The sequence below is a fragment of the Suncus etruscus genome, chromosome 4, assembly GCF_024139225.1.
Source record: "Suncus etruscus isolate mSunEtr1 chromosome 4, mSunEtr1.pri.cur, whole genome shotgun sequence".
NCBI classification, from domain to species: domain Eukaryota; kingdom Metazoa; phylum Chordata; class Mammalia; order Eulipotyphla; family Soricidae; genus Suncus; species Suncus etruscus.
The window spans coordinates 71,360,276-71,382,284 of record NC_064851.1 but is presented as its reverse complement, the minus strand read 5'-3'; the positions used below and the strand labels follow the sequence as shown (position 1 = coordinate 71,382,284).

Here is a 22,009-nt window from a genome sequence, read left to right as displayed (position 1 = left end):
TCTAGGGTTAATCCTGAGACTATTAGCAGTCCACATATTTAGGTTTAAGAAATAGTTAGTCAATGGATATTGAGTGTCTAACTCTGGTATTCTATGAAGAATGAAAGAAATACCCAAGTCACAATATGCATAATTTATTTCTCTGTATATGTTGAGCTATAATGTACTACTGTCAGTAGAGTAAGCTGATAGATCTGACCATTATACTAAGAACAATTTTTTATGTATCTATATTTAAGCACCATGATGACAAACATGTTTGTAGTTGGGTGTCATTCATAAACAAAATACCCCCCTTCACCAGTGTAACATTTCTCCCATCAATGCCCCCCCCCTCTTCCCCACCCCTGACTGTATTCTAGATAGGCATTCTATTCTTATTCTTTAACATTGTCATGCTATTTTATCTATTCTCTCTCACCAGGGTTCCCAGACTGTGAGGTGAAGTTTACAGCACAATTGAGAAATTGAGGTTTAGACATCTCCATTATCTGGACACATTTTAAGTCACTGAGTCATCATCAGGAGTGATGTTCACCAGGGATCTCAAGCAGCAGAGCTATCAGGATCAGTCTGGCACATGGCAGTTGAAATTCTCAGTCTTGCACTTTCCAGGCAAGCACTTTAATCTCGCTGACCCATTTTACAAATTTACAACTATAAATCTGAAAATGAAATAACTCACTAGTTCAGTGGTTCACAGCATACCCAGAACTTTTGGTTATTTTAAATAAACTTGTTAGGCATCCTCCAATAAGGTAAATGTTCTATAACTATGAACTTGTGAAACTATATTCAATTGTGGAAAATAAAATATTTCAAAGCACTGATATTACAGGTTTAGGAAAGAAACTTAACTTATTTAAACTATCTCTATTTTGAAGTTGAACAAGATCTGGGATCACTGAGACAAACAAGTTTTCTTACCAGTGATAAAATTTCTTCTACAGAATTCCCATAATTCTCCAAAAAGTTAAACACTTTTTGGAGAAAACAAAATGATGTTGGTTTTAAAAGACAGTTGATATATAAAACAGCAAAAGGAACAAGTAAAAGCTAAGTAACTGCAACATTACCCCCAGTCTCCCTGCAATCTCCCTGAGAAATCAACTGAATCCTCAAGAAAAGATCACTACATAGTATATTGCTCTGTCCTTTGCCCTCAACTATATCTTTCCACTCCTGCCATCATGAGAATGCTTGCAGGAAACAAAAATTCAACTTAAGACAGCAGAGTATTTTTTCAGCTTTTATTTACTCCATCTTTTCTCTAGACTGATAAAGATCTTGAGACTGCCTCTCTTTCTTCACATCCCTGATAATTCAAGGATATTGTTCTAAATCTTCACTATTTTTAATATCTAAGATTTTTTGTAATAAGTTTTATATTCTAAAGTTTCATAAACACTATTTCCAAACAAGTGCATTATACAGAATCATCTCCCTCATACTATATACTATATACATACATATACATATACATATACAGAATCATCTCCCTTGTACTATATACATACATTACTACTCGTGGGTAGTATAAAAAGAATTGTACCAAGAAAATAAGAAATACTAAAAAAAAAACCCAAAAATTTAGCCTTTAGTAAGAATCATATCACTGTTGGGGGAATTAGGGTTTTTGGGTGGGGACCACAAGGACAAAGGTGGAAAGAAGTTGTTACTCTAGTAAAGAATGTAGTGTTGTAATATTTTATGAATGAAACCCTGCCATTACTAAAAATCATGGTGTCTAAAATAAACTTTATAAAAATATTCTAAGTTTAATACAATTCTTATATGTTCTTCTTTATTCTGTATGTTATACCATTGATGGGAAGGAAAGCTTAATGAGCTTCTTCATATCGATTGGGCCTCTATGCTGATCCTTCAAATACTGAGTAAAATCTCGAAAACCAGAAGCCAAAAGTAACATAGAGAGGCCTTTAATGTAGAATGATGAGATAATTAGTATAAGAATGGACCCCCCCCCCAAAAAAAAGAATGGACCAAAGTTTGTGGTAACTTAAGGAGTAGGACCCATAAAGACAAGACAGCAACCTGATGAAGAAACTAAGATAATCATGTCAGACCACCTTATCTTCCAAATAATCATAGCATATGTGAATGTTTGTGGCACTTTCCTGCATCAACTCAAATAAATTGCATACTACTGTGTGTCTAAAAAACATCACGAATAGCTAAAATATGGTTGCAGATATAAAATTAGGCAAATATTTTCAGAAAATATTTACGAACATAAATAGAAAAACTGTAATTGTGCAAAAGTGAAAAATCAGGCTGCAAATTTTATTTCTTTGTATGTTGTTTTACTATAAGTAGCAATTTGTTTCTTACATTCTGAATATTTGTTAATCACAGCTAAACTCCTGATATCTAAGTAACAAATAAAAATATGATCTTGTTCTTTTTAAAAAATTAGTTATCAGTTGAGAAGTTTATGCTCTGTCAATAAATCCTTTTTATCTCAATAACTTCAAATACAGTCAAAAACAAACTATTTTGAAGTTATTTAAAAATGATAATTTAAAAATTTATGCATAGCTTAGGAAGTTAAAATAATGTATATGAGTGGTAGTAAGTATTTCTTTATTCATATACAATAATTTTTCAGATACATTTTTAATTCCAAGTAAATAATTACTTTCTTTTGGGATGGTAAGGGAGGATGGGCCATATCAAGTGGTGCTCAGGCTTTCCTCTGCTCTGACTCTAGGATAACTCCAGATGGGACTTGGGGGATCATAAGGTACAGGAATTGAACCTGGAACAATCATGTGCAAGGCAAGTGCGCTAACTACTGTACTATAACTCTGATCCTCTGAACAATTATACTTTTAAATTTTTCCAGAAAAAATAGAGTTCTATATATTTTTCAATACTAACATCATCCTTGGTAGTTATACAACTAATAATACCCATTGTACAGAAATATTAAAGTGAATGTACAGATTTACTAAGTTTTCCAATGTTTTATCACCAGATAACAAAAGTGAGCAATATTCATGAGTCAAAACAATGAAATATAAGGTCTAAAGTTCTGAGTGCAGGACTCGGGGGATACTACTGTGGGTAGAACACTTGCCTGGCATGCAGCAATCCCAGGTTTGATCCCCAGAATCCCTTATATTTTCCCAAGAACTACTAAAATTTAAACTTGACTGCAGAGCCAGATGTTATCCCTGAGCATCCTGGAATATGGCCCCAAACCAAATAATAAAGTAATTACTGAGTTAATGTATAATTATAAAATATTGTTAACTTATGTCTATTCCACAAAATATTTAATTGTATTTTAGTTTTAATTTTTATTTGAATCAATCTTATATATCATATTACATCTTATTTATATATAATGCTATATAATTACCTGTATCTTAATGCTTAAATTCACTTCTACAGAACTAGGTAGTATGTTGCATCCATTTATGAATAATATCTTAAAATTAATCTTCCCAAATAGACACAGACATTAAAAATTCTTTGGAGGCACCTTATATATCTCTAAGGAACAAAAAGTACTTTTAAATTATTCTTCAATACATTTTTCTTAGATTAATTGGAAACACCACTTTCTGAATCATTTCATTTGGTCATTATTTAAAAAAGGACATCTATTTTATTTCAGAGTTTTCTGTAGAAGTATCTGTGATCAAGACCACAAATTTCTACCATACCTCAGAGGGAAAAATTACTTAACCTTGAAAATAATAGTTGAATGAGAAGTCATTTGACTATCTAGTAAATTAAGATCATCCTTTAAACTCCAGTGGCTTTCTAAAGACTACAAACAGAAACTAAAATGTAATAGTTAAATATTAAAATTCTGATTTAATAACAATAAAGTTATTATAGTCTATTAAAATCTAATATATAGTCTATTTATTAAAATTATACAATAATCTATATTAAAGCTCTGATTTAATAACAAGGCCCCAACTATCCTTGCATAAGTTTGGCCCATTTCCTTTACCAAATGTAGTTTTTTTTTCTTCTTTTTTTGGGGGGGGTTTTGTTTTGTTTTGGGGGGCTACAGCTGGTAACGCTCAGGAGTTACTCCTGACTCTTTGCTAAGAAATTTCTCCTGGCAGACTTGGGGACCATATAGTATGCCAGGGATCTAGCCTGGGTTCATCCCAGGTTGGCCATATGTAAGGCAAATTCCCTACTATAGTGCTATCACTCTGGCCCCCACCAAAGGTAGCATTTTAAAATTTTCTGCCTAAATTCTTTTCCTTATGCTGAGTTTTCTAACTGTGATACAATTCTTCCTATGCCCCTGATAATATAATGTTGTCTTCAATAAAAAAAAAATGGAAGTGATAGCACAGCGGTAGGGCTCTTGCCTTACATGTGGCTGACCCAAGACAGACCTGGGCTCAAGCCCCAGCATCGCATACAGTTCCCTGAGCACATAGCCAGGAGTAACCCCTAAGCATCATCGGCTGTGGCCCAAAACACAAACAAAAAATTGGAAGTTCACATTAATCTCTTTTAAAAAGCTATTTGAAATTTGATATTGATATTACCATGTATACATTAATTATCATTCTATTGGATTATAAACTTCTTAAGTTTGGAGTCTGGTTCTTAGAATTCTCTTTACCTATCATATAGCTTAGAATTAATTTGTATTTATTGATGAAATGGAATTATTCTAAGCTTTAAATATAGAGAAAGGAGATTGGCAAGTTTAGGGGTTAGGGAATGGAGCAAACGATGATGATAATAAATAAATAATAAAAAATAAAAAATAAATAATGAAATAGGATCAACTATGAGAAATTTCCTAGGAGAGAAAAAGTGGGAAAAACAAAGTTGGCAGGTGTCTAGAGAAGCAATCAAAACCCAATACTCTCTAAACATGATTCAATGCAAAGAGACTATGAAGCTATACAGGAAAAAAGTTTAACTTACTACTATAAGCCATTATTAGACTAGCAGTAGGGTTATTTATGATTTGGCCTAAAATCTCACACACTAACCAGAGCTAACACCTTATTTAACTGTCCATGCAGTTCATCTCTAAAACCTGGGAAATGAGATTTCTCTAAAGCACCCCTTGCTCAATATTTTGGGGTTCTATAAGGTTTTCTTCAAGTTGAGAGAGCTTTCATTTCATTTTTTCTTGACCAGAAGAGAAATGAATATTGTTTGAGCTATATGATACTAAACACAGACATGTTAGTTACCAAAAGAAATGCAGATTTACATGACAACATAAAATATACCTAAACCTGTGATAGAACTAAACAGAACATTTAATATTTGTGTTGCTTATTTGATCATATTAGCTGAGCAGTAGTCCCATTGTGACAGCTCAAGGACTCAGACTCTGAGCTGGAGACAGAAATGGGAATTAAAAGCAACGCCTTCCAAATACTTGGTTTAGTAATGAAAAATGAAGATCGTTGATTAAAAAGGGTGTGAAGAGCATTTCAAGATCCTTTTGATTAAGAGGAGATATGTCAATGTAAGAATACCATTAATATCTTCTATAAAATAATCAAACATTCTCAAAGACTTAGACTAATATGAGCAAGAAGATGAGTTTACAAATTGCATGAGATGTCTGGCAGCATGTCTAGAATAAGAGAAAAACTATGCATAAAGTTATATTTGATTTCTCTCTTTTCTCAATACTAATTAATCAGTAGTCCCTTAGGTACCCAGAATTCTCATGTGTATACGGGCATCTCTGTCACAGAACAAACTTATTAATAGTCTCACCTTAACTTTAGAGTATAGGGACCATGTGTCCTCCCTTCTAAAATGTGCTTGTTTTAAAGAAGATTATGGGAGTGGACAAAAGCTTAGCCATTAAAAGAAAGAATGATACAATTACATGTTGTCAGAAGGGAAAAGATATTAATGCACAGTCTTTAGGAAAACCCTTTCAGATAGTCTCACATAGTTTTGCACATAGACATACTATTAAACCTGGAAAACAATATTTAGTTTTTAGTTAAAAAAAGATAAAAAGTTCAACTCAAGCTACAGGAAAATGCTATATTTATTACTATAAAAAGAGAACTTCTAAGTCCAAATACAAAATATGAAAATAAAATAAAAAAGGACTATACAAAGATTTTTAACCTTCTACTCACATTAATGTTATCAAATTAGATAAGTATCCCTTGAAAATACAACATAAAATGTTTGTTCCTAGGTGTATGAGGCAAAAGACAAGTAAATCTTTGCTCAGGCATTAGTGATGTGACAAATGAGCAAAGCTTGAAGTCAATAAATGTGGGATGGAATGAACAGTGAAAAACCTATAAACTTTGGACCACCCCCCACCTTTCTGATGTATTTTTCTTGACCAAGACAGATCTTTAAATACAGATTTTTCAAGAAGTCCCAGTAGCTTAATGGCACTGGCCTCTTCAAAAAAAAAAATGTCTTTGACAGTGTACATTTAAAACTATAAGATCTTCATATGAAAACTTGGTTTTCAGAATTTTTGAAATAACCAACAGAAGTGACAACTCTAAGCATACAATTTCATAAGGCAGTATAGTTCAGGAGGTAAACAATTGCATTAGAAATCCAGGCTTTGAGGCTTGACTGTCACCTTGAAATGGTTGTCCTTTGGTTTCCAGTGTATGTCAGGATATTGTCTTTTTTCAAGGAACCTTATGCACCAAAGGGTAGTAGTAATTTGAGAGTAAAATTTTTAAGATAAAATAAAAAACAAGATTTAAAAGACAGTATAAAACAAATAAAATGCTTATGACTACATCCAAAATGCAGATGAGGAATTTTGTCTCCCATTTCCTTACCATCCAGACAAACTTTGTTCATATAAAAAAAGAACTACTAGTAATGAAACTTTAAAAGCTGAATTTGTTCTTTTCAGCCAAAAGAAGGCACTCATCCTTAAGCCCTTTAAAATGCCTTCAAAATATTTAAATATCTTTTAAATTTGAAGTCAGAGATATTTCATTCTTTAAAAATATTTTCTTATTGAAACTTGTTCTTAAATGTAGGTAGAAACTATATGATGAGGGGCTTAAAAAGCTGATTTAACCTACATTAAATCTTGATAATGCATTAATGAGTCTCTTAAAAGGATAACTTTAACTCCCAATCTTCAACCATAAAGACTATATAATGCTAATCTGCCTTGCCCTTTCGATTAAACTTGTTAAGGGCGTTCTATTTAGTCAGCACCAGGAATGGGCCATTAAAATTCTTGTTCGGTAAGAGTTGTGTTCAGTGCTCTGTTGTTTTAAATTCCATTAAATCCAAATGGTCTTTATCGCTCCATGACCACTGTGACTTCAATCAGCCAATTTAATTACCTTACAAAATTGTCAGCAGAAACAGCAAATAAAAACAGGAAGCTCTATGACGCTATCAGATTGAAATCTTCCTCTTTGTTGTTTAATCGAGAACAGTCAATAATGATGATGTTCCTTCTTTTTTTTTTTTTTTAAGAAATTTTGACCTTGCCTACAGGTCAAGATTTAGGGTTTAAAATTCACTGGAAATGCTTTCAGCACTTTGATGAGTAAATTACAAACTGAAAGATAAATCTTCACCACCACCCAATTCCAAAAGAATCAACATTTCCGTTTCAAATATCACACTATCCCACTGCAGGAAAAAAAAAATGGAATCTCATACAAAAACACTAAGCATTAAGCATGGAGATTTATGTGTTTATTTTAAATATAGTCTAAACACAAAGGACTATTTTCAATGCTGATGTGTAAAAAATGGGCACTAACAATTTTCAAGAAATAAATATAAATGAGACTACAGGAACAGTAAAATCCTAATAAGTGAATGAAAAATTGAATAAAATTCCTGTCATTTGAACTTCTACCACAAGAAAAGCAAAGCAATTTCTTTATCAGAAATTGCGATGATTGAAAACAAAATCAAAGATTGTCATCATTACCATAGACAGCACTTCAGTTAATGGACAGACTTAAAAGACTCTGGTAATCAATGCTACATCCGTCGTTTGGTCTCAGTGTTTCTCCTTTGTGTGGAAGCAATTCACATTAACTTGCCTGTGCTGAGTAAATGTTGAAACAGTGTCATTTGAGAATTCAGGAAATGAACACACTGCAATGATCACTTGAATTAAACCAAAAAGCAAACGCTGTCTGAGGAAATGTCTACTGACATATAAACCCTTGTTCACTTCTGAGAGACAGTCAGAAAGCCAGAAAATGTGCTGAATTCCCTGTGAATCTGGGTGGTGCAGGGGTTCTATTTCTAGAGGACGAAAAGATCATTTTTCAAAGTCGTTAGTTTGAAATGATTGTGCCTACACTGATGGATCACATCACATCAGTTATTCTTTGAAGCTTTAAGAAAAACTGAGGACCTATGTGGGAAAAAATTGATTTGAGGGTTGTTGTTATAAGTGTGGCTGATATGTTGGAGAATCTTGGAAAGATTTCTCTGCCCAGCCACCCAGAGCTAGGCAGAGAAGGTGTTGTAGGGTTTTGTTTTTCTTTTCATCTGTTTTAGGCAGTAGCAGGGAGGATTCCTCCATTCTGCCTCCCCAAAGCCAGTTTTCCTGCTTCCAGATTTAAGACCATTCTTCCCCTCCCGCCGATTCTACCCTACCAAAGTAAAAGAAAATATCTCTTTCAAGAATTTGCAGAGTGACAGCTTCTAAGCTCAGTCAATTCTCTCAAACTATTCGATGTTGTAGTACATCTGCTACTAATTATTATCTCTCAAAGCACAGGGGACGTCCAGCAAATAGGGAGGATTTATTTCCATAGGAACCCTTTCTGGCTTTCACTTCTGCCATGGGTTTGATCTGTGAAGTCCATGAGCTGGTGGTCTTCATCTTTGATTTGGGAGCGGAGGAGCTGACCTGTTGACCTGTTGAACTGAGGCTAATGTGCAGAGCCCAGAAAGTCCAGAACGAGGATGGGGGTAGGCCGGGCCGGGCTAATAAAGCTCGCCGTGGGAAGCCTTTGAACCCTGAGCTGCCGCTTTGAACTCCAAATCAGGAGTGTAATGTACAGCATTTGGGAGAAAAGCTGGGACGGAGCGGTCCAACCACAAAGCCCACAAGTTTAGCCACTAAGAAAGGACTGTCTAGGAGCTTCCCCAGGGACTTGGGGTGGGAAAGTTTGGATGCCATGCCTTCCTTTGCTCCTAAACCTATGAAAGGAACCCTACCTCAGGGGTGGGAAACCAGGGATGATTGGCGAAGAGATGCCTTCCAGTTTCAACTCCCCAACTCAGAGCTCCAAGAGCTGCCGCCAGCCTAGCACCCAGCCCCCCAAGAGATGGTTACTCCTCCCTCCCTAGCTTTCCGAAGACAGCAGCTCCCCAAGCCCGCCCAGACTGGAAATAACAAAAGAAACATTCCACAAGCCTTAGCCTCGGAACTTGGACAGGGAACCCAGACTGGGCACAGGAGAGGAAGTGTACACTTTCCTGGACCTAAGCATCCTGCCTTCATCCACTCCTACTGGACCCGCTGGGATGCAGCAGCTTGGAAACAAAGGTGCCTCCGTCGCGTCGCGCCGGACCCGGGGGGCCTGGGAGTGAGAGTAGGCAGCTGGGGACCTGGCGGGAGGGGGGGGGGGGCTTCCACTCTCCCTTGGAAATGCCGACCGGAGAACAGCCAAGGGATCATGGATTCTGAGGATTCTGATTACCTGGGGTCCGATTGCTACCCCCACGTGTCTTGGGGCCCACGCGCCCGCTGGATGGAAGCCTGGGAGAAGCTAACCTGGGTCAACGCCAAGACCTCGGCGGGCGCTCTCTGCCTTAGGGGAGAAAGTGCTCTCGGTGGCTACCTCCCAGCTGCCAGGAGGCTCCCTTGGCGAAAAAAAGTCCAACTTTGGGGAGCTCCAGATCAGCTCGGAAGGGAGCGACTACGAGAAGCAGGCCCCAGAGTCCTGCGCCTGGCAAGCTGGGTTAGGAAACCGCTCCTAGGATGCCATCAGCAGGAAGTTTTCCAGGGAAGTCACAACAACTTCCCCGGTTAGGCCGGCGTGTGTCAGCCCGAGTAGGGAGGTTTGGCAGGGAGGAGGGCCGGAGTGGCGGCCAGGCGCGCGCAGAACCGAGAGGGTGCCAGGGCATTCCTGAGTCGCATCTTGGGCTGGGCTGGGCCCCTCTCCCAAGAAGCTGGGAGAAGGGCACTGCTGGGCATCAGCCTCGGACCAAGCGGAAGAGCGGGGAGCGCACGGCCAGAGGCGGGGAGGGTGGTTTGCTACCACCCACGGAAAGGGAGGGGTAGTGCTGGGGCGGCCGGGTGGCTGCACGGTTGCCATAGCTCCCAGTCTGCGTCTCCGGGCAGCTGGCGGCGCCCAGCCGGACCCGGGGAGGTGTGGGAAGAGAGGGAGAGGTCTGCAAGTCACCTCTTCAACAGAGGCAGCCAGCCCAGCTCCCTCGCCCCAGGGAAACCTCTGGCCTAGGGCAGCTGCTCCACCAGCAACTCTGACCCAGTCAGTCCCATCTGGCATTACCCCACACACACACCCCGCGTTTGGCTCTGGATACATCTTTGTAACCAAGTAGAAAATCAGCTTTATGAAGAGTGGCTTACATATGCTTAGCCAACCATCCACTCCACTCAAAACATCTTTCCTCTGGAAGAAAATAAAACTCCCACCATCGCATCAAAATAGTCCCAACAGAGGAATGTTCCAATGATTACACTGTACACAGTCCCTCCCCACACTCAGGTCTGAAAATCAGAGAAAATGGATCTCCACGTGGAAGATGTTTGAAGTTAATGGGAATAAATAACAGGTTAGCTGGAGACAAGGCTGTTGGTTTAGGTGATCAGGAGACTGGTGGGCAGGTCTTTGCCTACTTCTGTATGTCTTAGGGACGTTCTTAGTAAGCATTGGTCTAAGAAAGACTACGTGTTTGTGTGTGTCTGAGAGAGAGAAAGAAAGAGTGAGAGAGAGCTACTTTGGAAAACTGCTTCACCCAGCTACAGCTGCCAAGATTTTTAATATGAAGATATGAAATCATCAGCGAATGTAACATTCTAATGATTCAGCAAATATTGTGCTGCAAGACCAGAGCAGCAATAATTAAATCTTTATAGAGTATTGGTTGCAGTTTTCTGACTCAAAGGCTTTTCTGTTTTTCCATGCAGACACAGTAAGGCACACTCGTCACAATATACTTAAGAAGAAACATTAGTATTACAAATAAGTTGGTAAGTACTTCTCAAAATATTAGACAAAGCACACTATAGCACTTACCATGCTTGAAAAAAAAAACAGCCGAGCACGCACATATGCACACATAAGCACACGTGCGCGCACACACACACACACACACACACAGACACACATGCATTCCCACACAGGCAAGCACTACCAGTTGTCTAGAGACATATCTAATCTCATACAAAGAAACAAGCTTTCCTATGGATGCTGGTTGCTACGAGCAACATGTTTAAGTACCATCTATTGGCATGAAAAAATAAAAAAGAATACTTCAATAGGAAGCCAGCTACAACTCATTATTATTAGTAGTAGTATATAGTAGTTATTTGCTATTACCAATCTTTTAGATCCAGGTGTCTAGGTAGGTGTTGGGGGTACAAGTTCCCTTTGTTGACATATGAAAACATTTCTGCTCTAGCTTCATACAGCCTAAGAGAGGAAATAAATGTCATATACTTTAAAAAAAAAAAAAAGGGTGGGGGGAGAAGTGAGAGGCAGGATAATTCTGACATAGTAGGAGATACAAGCAATCATTTTTAGATTTAAATTTGCCTGAGTGATTTAGTGTATCTGTTTTTATCTCAGAAAACAGACACTCAGGATTATATGGTTTCCTGCACTCTTTGGTCCAAATCCATTTTAACTGTCAAAAAAAAAAAAAAAAAAAAAAACCACCAGCAGGGACAGGGATATTTATCTTACTGGCTTTTTTCTTTCTAGCTCTCCTCTACTTCAGGGAAATTTCTTTTCAAGTTCTGTTCCCACTAAAACTCCATTGACCATTAAAAGCAGAAGAGTTGCCCATGCTTTATTTTCTCTACACAAACCTTCTGAGCACTGTTTCCACTAAAGTTTCACAACTAGTTTTTTCCTCTGGCTTCCAGGAAACTCAGATTCCTAAAAAAAAAAGCAATAGGTTTCCCTCAAGTTCAACTATCACTTTGAGTCTTCTATGGTAACAGTAAAATAAAGATATGAATTTAGACTCTCATAAAAGTATCCTCTATTTTTGTCTCTATTCTCTAATCATGTATTAGTACAGGAGAACATTGGGAGAGCAGCATTCACAAGTTAAAAACAAGTCTAGACCCTTTCTCGTGACACTATTTCACTCTAAGAAGCAACCTCCCCTGACTCAATCGAACCTGCAGTCTTACGACCATAGTCTTAAAAAAAAAATCTCCAGAATCCCAAGAGGCTAGTGAGAGAACCCCTGGAGTGGGGAAATGGTGAGACTAACCAAAAAGACTTTGGCAGAAGTCAAAGGGCTAGCTTCTTTCACTTGCAAGTGTGGACCTGTCCGGGAAAGGAACGGACAAGACAACACCTCAAAGAGTTATCAGATACTAACTCGGTGTCTACCCAGGAGGGTGGGAAAAGCAAGCGACTCTGGGGAGCTAGCCAGATCATGAAGACCATGCAAGGGTCCTAGCCCAGAGGTTCCCCAGAGAGCCTAGAGCGCGCCAGCCGTGCCCCCAAGCGGCATCATCCTCTGTAGCAGGCGAATCTGAGAATATAACGCAGAGACCACTATCACACACACACTGACACTCACTTCTTCCTCCCGCAGCTAAGAAAAAATTTAAACGAAGAGAAAAGAGGGGCACAAAGGTCTTGTTTAAAACCCCAGGGGGTGGCGGAGCAGTGAACAGGTCGGAATGCCTGGAGCCCACCCGCCTAGCAGAGCAGTTTTCCCTCGCCTGTTTACATCCGGCTGCCTCGGAGCCAGATATCAGGCATTAGAAAAAGGATAGGGGAAATCTTACCAAATCTTAATACATGTGTGGTTCCTTGAGAATATCCAATCCACAGTAAGCAGAGTAGGAGTTTAATGGTGTGCTTGAAGATTGGATTACTTAGAATCGGGGAAATAATCTTCATGGTGTTTCTGTGTCCACACCCGCGTCACCCACGTCCCCGATCTAGCGTTAGGCTCCCCGGCTCGGGTAGGAATGAGGATGCGTCGAGTGGTGGTGGCTGCAGACGCGATCACGGCATGGTCACAGATAGACGAAAGAAGTCCAGGCTTCCCAAGCCCATTAGCAATCGCTGCATGTTCTTCACTCACTGCGCCAAGGAGCAACCTTCCACTGCAAGGGATGGTGGGACATCCATGTTAGTCGGGGAGCATCCGGGAGAAATCCTGCACGCACACCCACTATGTCCGGCCGCGTGAGCCTGGGGGAGAAAAGGAGGAGGAAAATCAATAGAAAATCCAGCCTTGGAAACGGCTGAGGTGTCAGTAGAGAGCCACAGTCCCAGCACAAAAGACTCTTTGCTTGCAAAGGTTTTGCCAGGCCCTATTCTACTGCACTGCTGCACAGCTTCTGACGTGAAGCCAAGATTAAGTGAGAAAAATTGAGATAGCTGCCTGCCTTTTAAGGCTCCCTGCCAGAAAGCTTCCCAATATCTATTATGCAACAGATCTGATCGTCTGCCATGAGTTGTGAGAACCAAGTCAGATTTATTCACATGGAGAAAAGTGCTCTTATTTTCAATAAGTCTTTTTTAAGTGTGATGTGCACAAGCGATTTCTTACAATCAACTGAAGAATGACTGATAATGACTAGCGAAGTGGAAGTCATTGTGCTTAGGAGTTGAGAAATAAAAAAGGAGAAAAAGTGGTAAAATTCACACAGAAGCATTTACTGCAAATGTAACTTAATTTTAGGATGATAGAAAGTCTTGTTTATCAGTCCAAAATAAAGATCAGAATGATGTAGAAGTGAAGATAGTCTTTAAATACCCGAGTGGGACATTTTTAATTACTATTCAGGAATATAGATTTCTTCAGATGACTTGTAGGAATTGAAGAAAAATAAAGAAATAATTTTCTGACTCACTTTTACCCACCAAAAACAATGGTGCATAAATGACAATCAAAAATGTTTTAAATGTTATAGCAAACTTTGAAGACATCAATAATTTATGCACAAATTTCTCCTCAATTGGACTACTGAAAATAATTTTTCCTCAATTTGTGAAATATATGGTCAGAGCTTGACCAAATGGGAGACACAGTGTCACCTTAAAATGCTTTTATTTTCTCAAATTCTGGTCAGAACATTCAGAATCCCTTGCTAACAACTTGGCTTTCACAAGTAGTGATTTAGTGCAAAAAAATCATGAATTTTTTAACACTAAAATACATTTTATTGTTGAAATTGGATATAAGTTGTCCTTAATATGTATACAAGTATCCAAACCTGCTATCTTACATTAGTAAGTGAAATTAAAAATAATAAGTAAATTATTATTGTTAGTTTTTTAATCATCAAGCATCATAAAATGTAAAAGCTGGACTTATCCCTTAAATTAATTTTTTCATAATCAATAGAGTATATTAAACCTTAAGAAAATAAGATCATCTCTTATTTGAATGATATCGTTCTTTAATAAAGAAGGATATGAATGCCATTTCCTCAAGATAGCAAAACACTGTAATGTTGCCATTCCACTATAGTAATTTCTTAGTCTGTTTTTTCTTAAGTTATTATAAAGTGCTGATGTGAAAAGAAACCTACATTTTGCAAAGCCATTAAGGAGGCATTTTTAAGGGATGGAGTCATAACTGCAGTGTCAAAAATAAGTATCATGAATGGCTAGTTCTGCAGGGTAGCAGGCAATTCAATCAAATAATCTGACTATTGGAGCACTGTAAAAAGAACAACTTGTCCTAAGATCAAGGGTATCTAGCGACTCCTTCAGACCATGTTTAAAATATCTCTTGAAAAGCATGTGCAGCCCAATATGTTGTCTTGTATTTACTCTCATTTATTGAATAAAATATGTTCTTTCTCTTTCTGATCCTAGCACAGATAATAATGACTGATAGGGAAATATGAAATATTCATAATTTTAGATGTCAATAAAATTGGTATCTATATCCAAAAATAACATACTCTGTTGTGATTACACAAAATGCTGCAGTTTTGTTATGTAGATGCCATTTAGAACCTAGGAAAATAAATGGTTTCAAAACTCCTTGTTTATATATTCTGTTCACATAATGGTAACTGACATTGCAGTAGAAGCCTCTCCTTAAAACTAGCATTTAATACTAGGGGGCAATATTTACTGGATATCTGGCTCAAAAAGTGAAAGCTTAAGATTCCAGATTCATAACGTTCTTAGACAATAAATTAAAGAGCTTTAACGCTGCCATAAATTGTTCTTACTATAAACTGGACCCAGATGAACCAATTTGCTCATGTGCTAAATTAGGTTTATTTACACCCATCAAAAGCTCTAAGAGGCTTCAACACAACAGCTACCAAGCAACTCCACTTGTCCAATTGAACTTCTGCAACAGGAGATGACCTTTCTTCAGGACCCTGGACAGCGCCCCAGGCAAGGTTTTATTCTAGAGTAGTACATGAAAGTACTGCATTGAATTGGTAATGTGATGGCATTTGGAATAACAATGTGTATATTTCTAGTACACCAAGTCTGAGAATTGGAATGATTGCACCATTCACACTGTCAAGAGGTCTACTCTATCAATTGTGTCATGCTTTTATTTTAGTATGACTTATTGGGATTGCTTGGCATACTAAGGATGTACCAATAGTGACCATTTTCTAAGGCATACCTCTACAAAAGTTACTTACTGTGAGTTCCTTCATGGGCAATAATCTATTTGACTCACAGTACAATAATTTCCTAAAAGATCACAAAGAATTCATGCTGTCAATGTTCAGTAGCTAAAGACATTTCTAAATGTACAATTAGTTACTGCTTTCGAATTTTACACCTCCAGTTTTCCATCTGTTATCAGGGTAATCATACTAATTCTCTTTTTTTCATATTAAACTTTACACTCTTCCAGAAGAAAAATAACAACAGAATATTGCCTCCTTGGTACAGAAAGATTTGGTGGTGTAAAAGATACCTTCTGGATATTAAAGTAATTTTGAAATTACTACAAGTTTCTCTCCAATGCTAAAAACATACATAATAGTTCTTGAATTATAAGAAGGGCTGATAGAGTCATTATATAGTGATGGATCCGATTTTATTATCTTAAAACATAATATCAGTTCTGTAATTTGCTCCTTTCTTAAAGACAAACCTTCATTTGGTGTCATACGATCATATACATTTTAATAATAGTGTGGTTTATATACTATATTGCATTGTCTCATATGTTTTCTCTCTCTCAGATTAACCATATGGTAACATTTATTTCTGGAAACAAAGCTCTTTAGGATCCAAGGTCAAAACAGAGATGTCAAACTGAAAATGCACATATATATGCACACAGAGGAGCTGTGTTTAAAAGTAACAAAAAGGTTAAAAAAAGGGGGGATATATCAGACCTGTAATAAATTAGAAAAAACTGCAAACACATCATGCTCATGCTATGCTTATTCATCAACAAGAAGAAGCCATTAGCTTCATCTTTCAAGGTTTTTTTATATTTATTGACACTAATGACCTCTTATTCTTGGGCATTATTACTTGAAAAGCAATTTTAGTTTTTTATTCTTCCAGTGAAAATGAATCTTATTCTACTTAGCTGCCACCTGCTGGGGCTTGTATAAGTGTATAATAATCCTCACAGTAAAATCCTTAATAAGACCATGCTTATACCTTTTGCAAGAAACTGAAATGCCATAATCTAGAACCATCTAAATTTCAAATATTAGCCCCTGCATTTTCTATATTCAAATGTTTCTTGTGGAATTCTTTCTAGAGGTTCCATTTGACTTGTGTCTCAAGTCCGGCTGTTATGTGACATTTGAGAAACCTCATCTTTAGTAACAGCTTACCTATTCTACCATGCATGTGGTTTGTTGTATTGCTACTAAGTAAAAATAAACAGACTGCTCACCCATGGCATATGAGGTGGCACAGAATAAAGCCAAACTAATGTTAATTCAAACCACACTGTTGCATACTTACACTCACTCTTAACTATGAATGTTCTTGTGATCCCTTGTGATTCTAAATGCATCTATGCTCTTTATGACATTTCGAGTTTTAATTCATTTTTAAGATATCTAATAAAGTCTATCTAAATTAAGGAATTGAATTGGAACAGACTTATATGGCCTGAAATCTTTCTTATTTCAAATTTCAGACCCTGTCCTCTACCATATCCAATGGAGATAAATAGGAGAAAACAACAGGTAAGACTTTCAGGCATCCCTGATGTCTCTATAGCTTTCCGTCTGCCTGCTTCATTTTATTTATTTCACAAGCAAGTTCCTAAGGCCGCTAGAAGCTTCTTGGGTGATTTCTACAAACTGGCATGGGTTCTATAAAAAGTTACAAGAGACTGAACTTATGCAAATCAAAACTGAAATAGCAGTGTTTCTCCGCTCTTAGCAACTGGAGTCTAAGACTCAAATGAACCATCTCAGGTGAAATGAAATAATCACTTTTCTGGAGAATTTCTGATAACAACATACTTACAGTCTGAAGGTGCAGGCATATGAGAAGGTTATCTGTGTCTTAGCCAAAGGAGACAAGTAGCAAGTTTCCTAATAGCACGTAGTCCCTAAACTGGAAATAATGCTACTCCTCAGCTAGATCCTATTGCTTGGAAAGAACTATATACCTCCTGGTAGGTGAAAGTCTGGTCAGGGGATAGCGAGTTATTCAAAGTTCTTGGCGTTTGTGATCCACCTGGTGGGTGACACTGCTCCTTTGACCCTAACGGGACACCCTCTGAACTTGGTTCTCCTTGACAGGCTCCAAATAACTGGACTGGACTTCTTCGTGCCCCCCCCCAACACACACACCCTAAGGAGCAGGGTTCTAGGAAGGACTGGGCTCTGCCAGGGAGATTGGGGTGTCCATCCATCAGCTCGCCCACAGACACACACACATAGTGCTCCTCGCCCTCCGTCTTCTCTTCGCCTCCCGTGCGTTCCCGTCGCGGGAGGCGCTTCCTTGGCACGTCCACTTCTTCTCGATCATTTGATGGCGAAGAGTCAAGCGCCCGCAGCCCCCCCAAGGCAGGCGGCTTCCCCCTTCTCGGGATCGGGCTGAGACTAACGGGACAAAGCCCCCGCGCAGCGAACCGGCGGGTTGAGCGCGCCCATCTCCAGCGCTGCGCTCCGTCCTCCTCTCCCGGGTCAACCCCGGGTGTCTCGGGCGCTCGCTCCGGGGAGACCAGCCGAGCTCGGGAGGCGGCGGGGGGCGCTGACCCCCACCCCCGGAGGGGGAGTTCTTACCTGGCTTTGGGGTGAAGTGGGCGGGGGAGGGGTGGTCCTCGGGGAGGAGCTGCGGGCGGAGGTCGGGCAGCCAGTGCCGGCTCCGGGAGCCAGCGAGCTAGCGAGCGCCGAGCTCGAGTGACGGCGGCGGCGTTGGAGCTGGCGACGGCCGAGCCGCGGCGGTGGCGGCGGCGGTGGCGGTGGCGGCGGAGACAGACACGCCTCCTGGCGGGGGGTTCCGCGCCTCTTGCTTTAAAGGCGCCGCTCGCATTTACCCGGGGGCTCCCCGCGCTCCAGGCCTCCACCACCCGGGCGCGCGGCGCTCTGCCCCGGCTAGCGGGAGGGGAGGAGGAGAATTGCCCGGCACTCTCCCCCTCGCGGGGAGACGTCACGGAGCCCCAAGACCGGGACTTCCTTCGTCTCGTCTGCCCACCCCGTCTCGCCAGTGCTGGGGTCCGAGAGGGGAGGGCATCCGGCCAGAGATGGTGCAAATAGCCTACCGAGGAAGTTGCCTGCTTTGCCTTGGAGAGGACCACACGTGCAAAGAGCCCAGATACGTTTGGTTCTGGGTGGCAGCTTTTTCTATCTCTCCGAAACCATAGCAACGAAACTTAGATGTTGCCAGGATGGAAGGGAGTCGATGGGAGGCTTGAAAGCAGGTGGTCCTCTTCTTCCAAACAGTCCCTAAGAAGTAAGTCAGGAGGATCATGACCTGTGCTTCAGTCCCTCCTCCGAACCCAGGATGCAAAGGACTTGGATTGTCCCCAGTCCACCACCATCATCATCATCATCACCACCACCACCACCACCACCAACCCCCCAAGCAAACCCTGCCGATACCTCCTTCCTTCCACATCTGGAGTCTCCGCACCCCTCCCACCCCCACCGGCTGGGAAACAAAATCACTTCTCCCTGCGGTCCGGGATAGATGGGCAATTTTTGTGTATTGTGGAACTGTAAAGAGCAGGTATCTGGTCCCCAAGGACCCCGGTTTCCCACCCAGCCGGGTCCCCGAACGCCCAAACACAAGCAAAATTCCAAAAGAAGTTCAGTTTGAGATTCCCGTGGGCGCCCTCATAAAAGGAGATCCATCCAAGACCTGCCCATTGGTTCCAGTTCCCTAAAGGACTTCTAAAATTGACTTGAGGTGAGGAGCGGTGGATGCCTAAAATCTCAGAGGGTTCCCAAAGATCGGTTTACCAGAAAGGGGCCGTGCCCCGCAGCTAGCTAGCAAAGCGCTCCAGGCTCCCCGGGCTTCTTAATAGAGACGTTTAGCTTCTGCAAACAATCCCCAATTTCTATTCCTCTGGGTTAAAAAGTCTACATCTATTCCACGCTTCTGCTACACACACACACACACACACACACACACACACACACACACACACACACACACACACACATATATATATATATATCCCCTGGCTCCTAAGATATAAACTACAGCAGAGATTCAGCATTTGTCTTCAGAGGAAGTCTGCGAGCTAGGTAGGACTCACACTCTAGGTAGGACTTGTCTGTGCTGCGGAGCAAAAACAGTTTGGGTGCACTGGGCCTGGCAGACAATTTTCCAAAAGAGTGCAGAGAGAAGACTCTAGGTGAAGTCTCAGGGCTCTGTGCATCCTAAAATGTCCCAGATTCCTAGAACACTCCATTCTCAGATTGGGAAGTTTTGAAAATAAAGTCTCTTCATCTCCAAGAAATAGTCCTCTTGGTTAAGGCGTTTGTCACTTTGTGCTTCTCCTCTCTCTCTCTCTCTCTCTCTCTCTCTCTCTCTCTCTCTCTCTCTCTCTCTCTCTCTCTCTCTCTCTCTCTCTCTCTCTCTCTCTCTCTCTCTCTCTCTCTCTCTCTCTCTCTCTCTCTCTCTCTCTCTCTCTCTCTCTCTCTCTCCCCCCCTGCGCGCGCGCACACACACACACACACACACACACACAACTGTTAAGAAACAGAGCTAAGCCTGAACTCCAGGCTGGGGTCACCACTGCCCAGCACCACATCCTAGTGTTAGCGCTTGACTCAGCGCAGACCGGAACTCGTATATAAATGTTGTCTTGTCAGACTTGGCCATCAAGCAAAAACACCTGTCTCTGACTCCACTCTAGGCCTCTGTGCCCCTTACATGCTCACTGCACTGCCCTGGTCCTAGAGACTCATTAAAGAGAGATGAGTTACAGGCAATGGAGAGTCCCTGAGTCATTTAAAGATCCCGGGGATGGCTGGAAACTCCTATAATTAAGTTAACAGCGGCCTTGTTGTACAGAGTAAATAAATAGTCAATGACTCCATTGTGCCCTCTCTGAGCCAGCAGCAGAAACTCGTGACTAGCTCTGGGTGCCTGGGCTCCAGCTGCTGTGACCTGCAGCCTAATGGGCCCTCGAGGCACCACAACTTTGGGTCAGGTCGGGTTAAAAAAAATAATAATAATCCATTTAGTCCCAGTTCTTCACAGAGTAAGGAGTAATGAGGACAGCTTGTCTCCATGCCAAAGATATTCCCTCTGACATCCTATCACCCAGCCTCCACTCTTCCAGGGAATGATAAGCAAAATCCTGACTACAGAATAGGTTCCAGCTCATTCTGCAGGAGACGATCTGGATTTGTTTTATTGAGAAATTGATAGTAGAATAAAGATTACACTCATCTGAGTTTAAGACATCACCATAGGATTTGGCACATTGTAGGTTGAGGAGAAACGATTGGACAGATTACTAGATCAGCCTTCCATCTTTCATACTCTTATTCCTGACCAGACTATATCTTGGAGGAGAGACTTCAAGTCACTCCGAGAACTATACATATTGTTTAATAATACTATTATTATTATTATTATTATTTTGGTTTGAGGGCATGACTAGTATTGTTCTGACTCCTGGTTCTGTGCTTAGGGGGCTCACTCATGATATGCTATTGTGACCATATGGGTGGGATGTCAAAATTGAATCCTATTCTTCCAGCCCTCCTACTTATATTTTTAGGACCTAGCTATAGACTCATTTTCCAGAGCAAACAGAACACATTTATGAAGAGAGATTACAGGCACTCCCTAGGTCATGGGGGCTATGGGAAGAGAGGAGGGAAAGGAGTAGAATGAATAAAAAATCATGTTTGCCATGAGAAACTCATTTCTCTAGTATCAGAATGTTATCTGGATTCTTGATAAAAAAAAAAAAGTAAACTAGCAAGGAAGCATTATATTATATATACTCATTTAATCCTTTAAAATATAATTCTTCACTTCTTCACTATTTAAAGCTTTTTTCCCCTTAATGTGCTATGGTTTATGAGATTAAACTTTCAGGATCAGGTATCAAGTCTTTATGAAGTCAGAGCTTCTCTTTGGAAGCTTTTCTTCTCTATTTGCCCAGATTCCTTAATTAATCTTCTACCACAAAAATTTTTCTTGAGTACTCTTGTCAGTTTTATATGGCAACTACCTGACTTCTGTTCCTTTCTGTTTTCAAAATTATGTTTGAACTTGATGGGTCTGAAATATTTGACATCTGAGGGACCAAGAGGGAGAAGCCTGACTTCCAATTTTACTGCTGGAATTAAAGTTACTATTTGAGTCTATCTAATCTCAAAGCTTATTTTTTGCTTTGTTTTTGGGACATACCCTGTGTCCTCTAGGTTATTTCTGGCTGTGCACTCAGGAATCACTACTGGCAA

The 22,009-nt window shown here is 40.2% G+C and overlaps 1 protein-coding gene across 2 annotated transcripts in view; it reads right to left on the bottom strand.

Annotated features, from left to right (window-relative positions):
* Window positions 1-13,503, bottom strand: part of GRIK2 (glutamate ionotropic receptor kainate type subunit 2) — a 691,383-nt gene extending 677,880 nt beyond the window's left edge. For both annotated transcript variants that reach the window (XM_049771324.1, XM_049771325.1), the window contains exon 1: window positions 12,950-13,503. In XM_049771324.1, the coding sequence (XP_049627281.1) occupies window positions 12,950-13,064 (115 nt within the window). In that variant the 5' untranslated portion in view covers window positions 13,065-13,503. The remainder of the gene's footprint in view (window positions 1-12,949) is intronic.
* Between the last annotated feature and the right edge of the window lie 8,506 nt (window positions 13,504-22,009).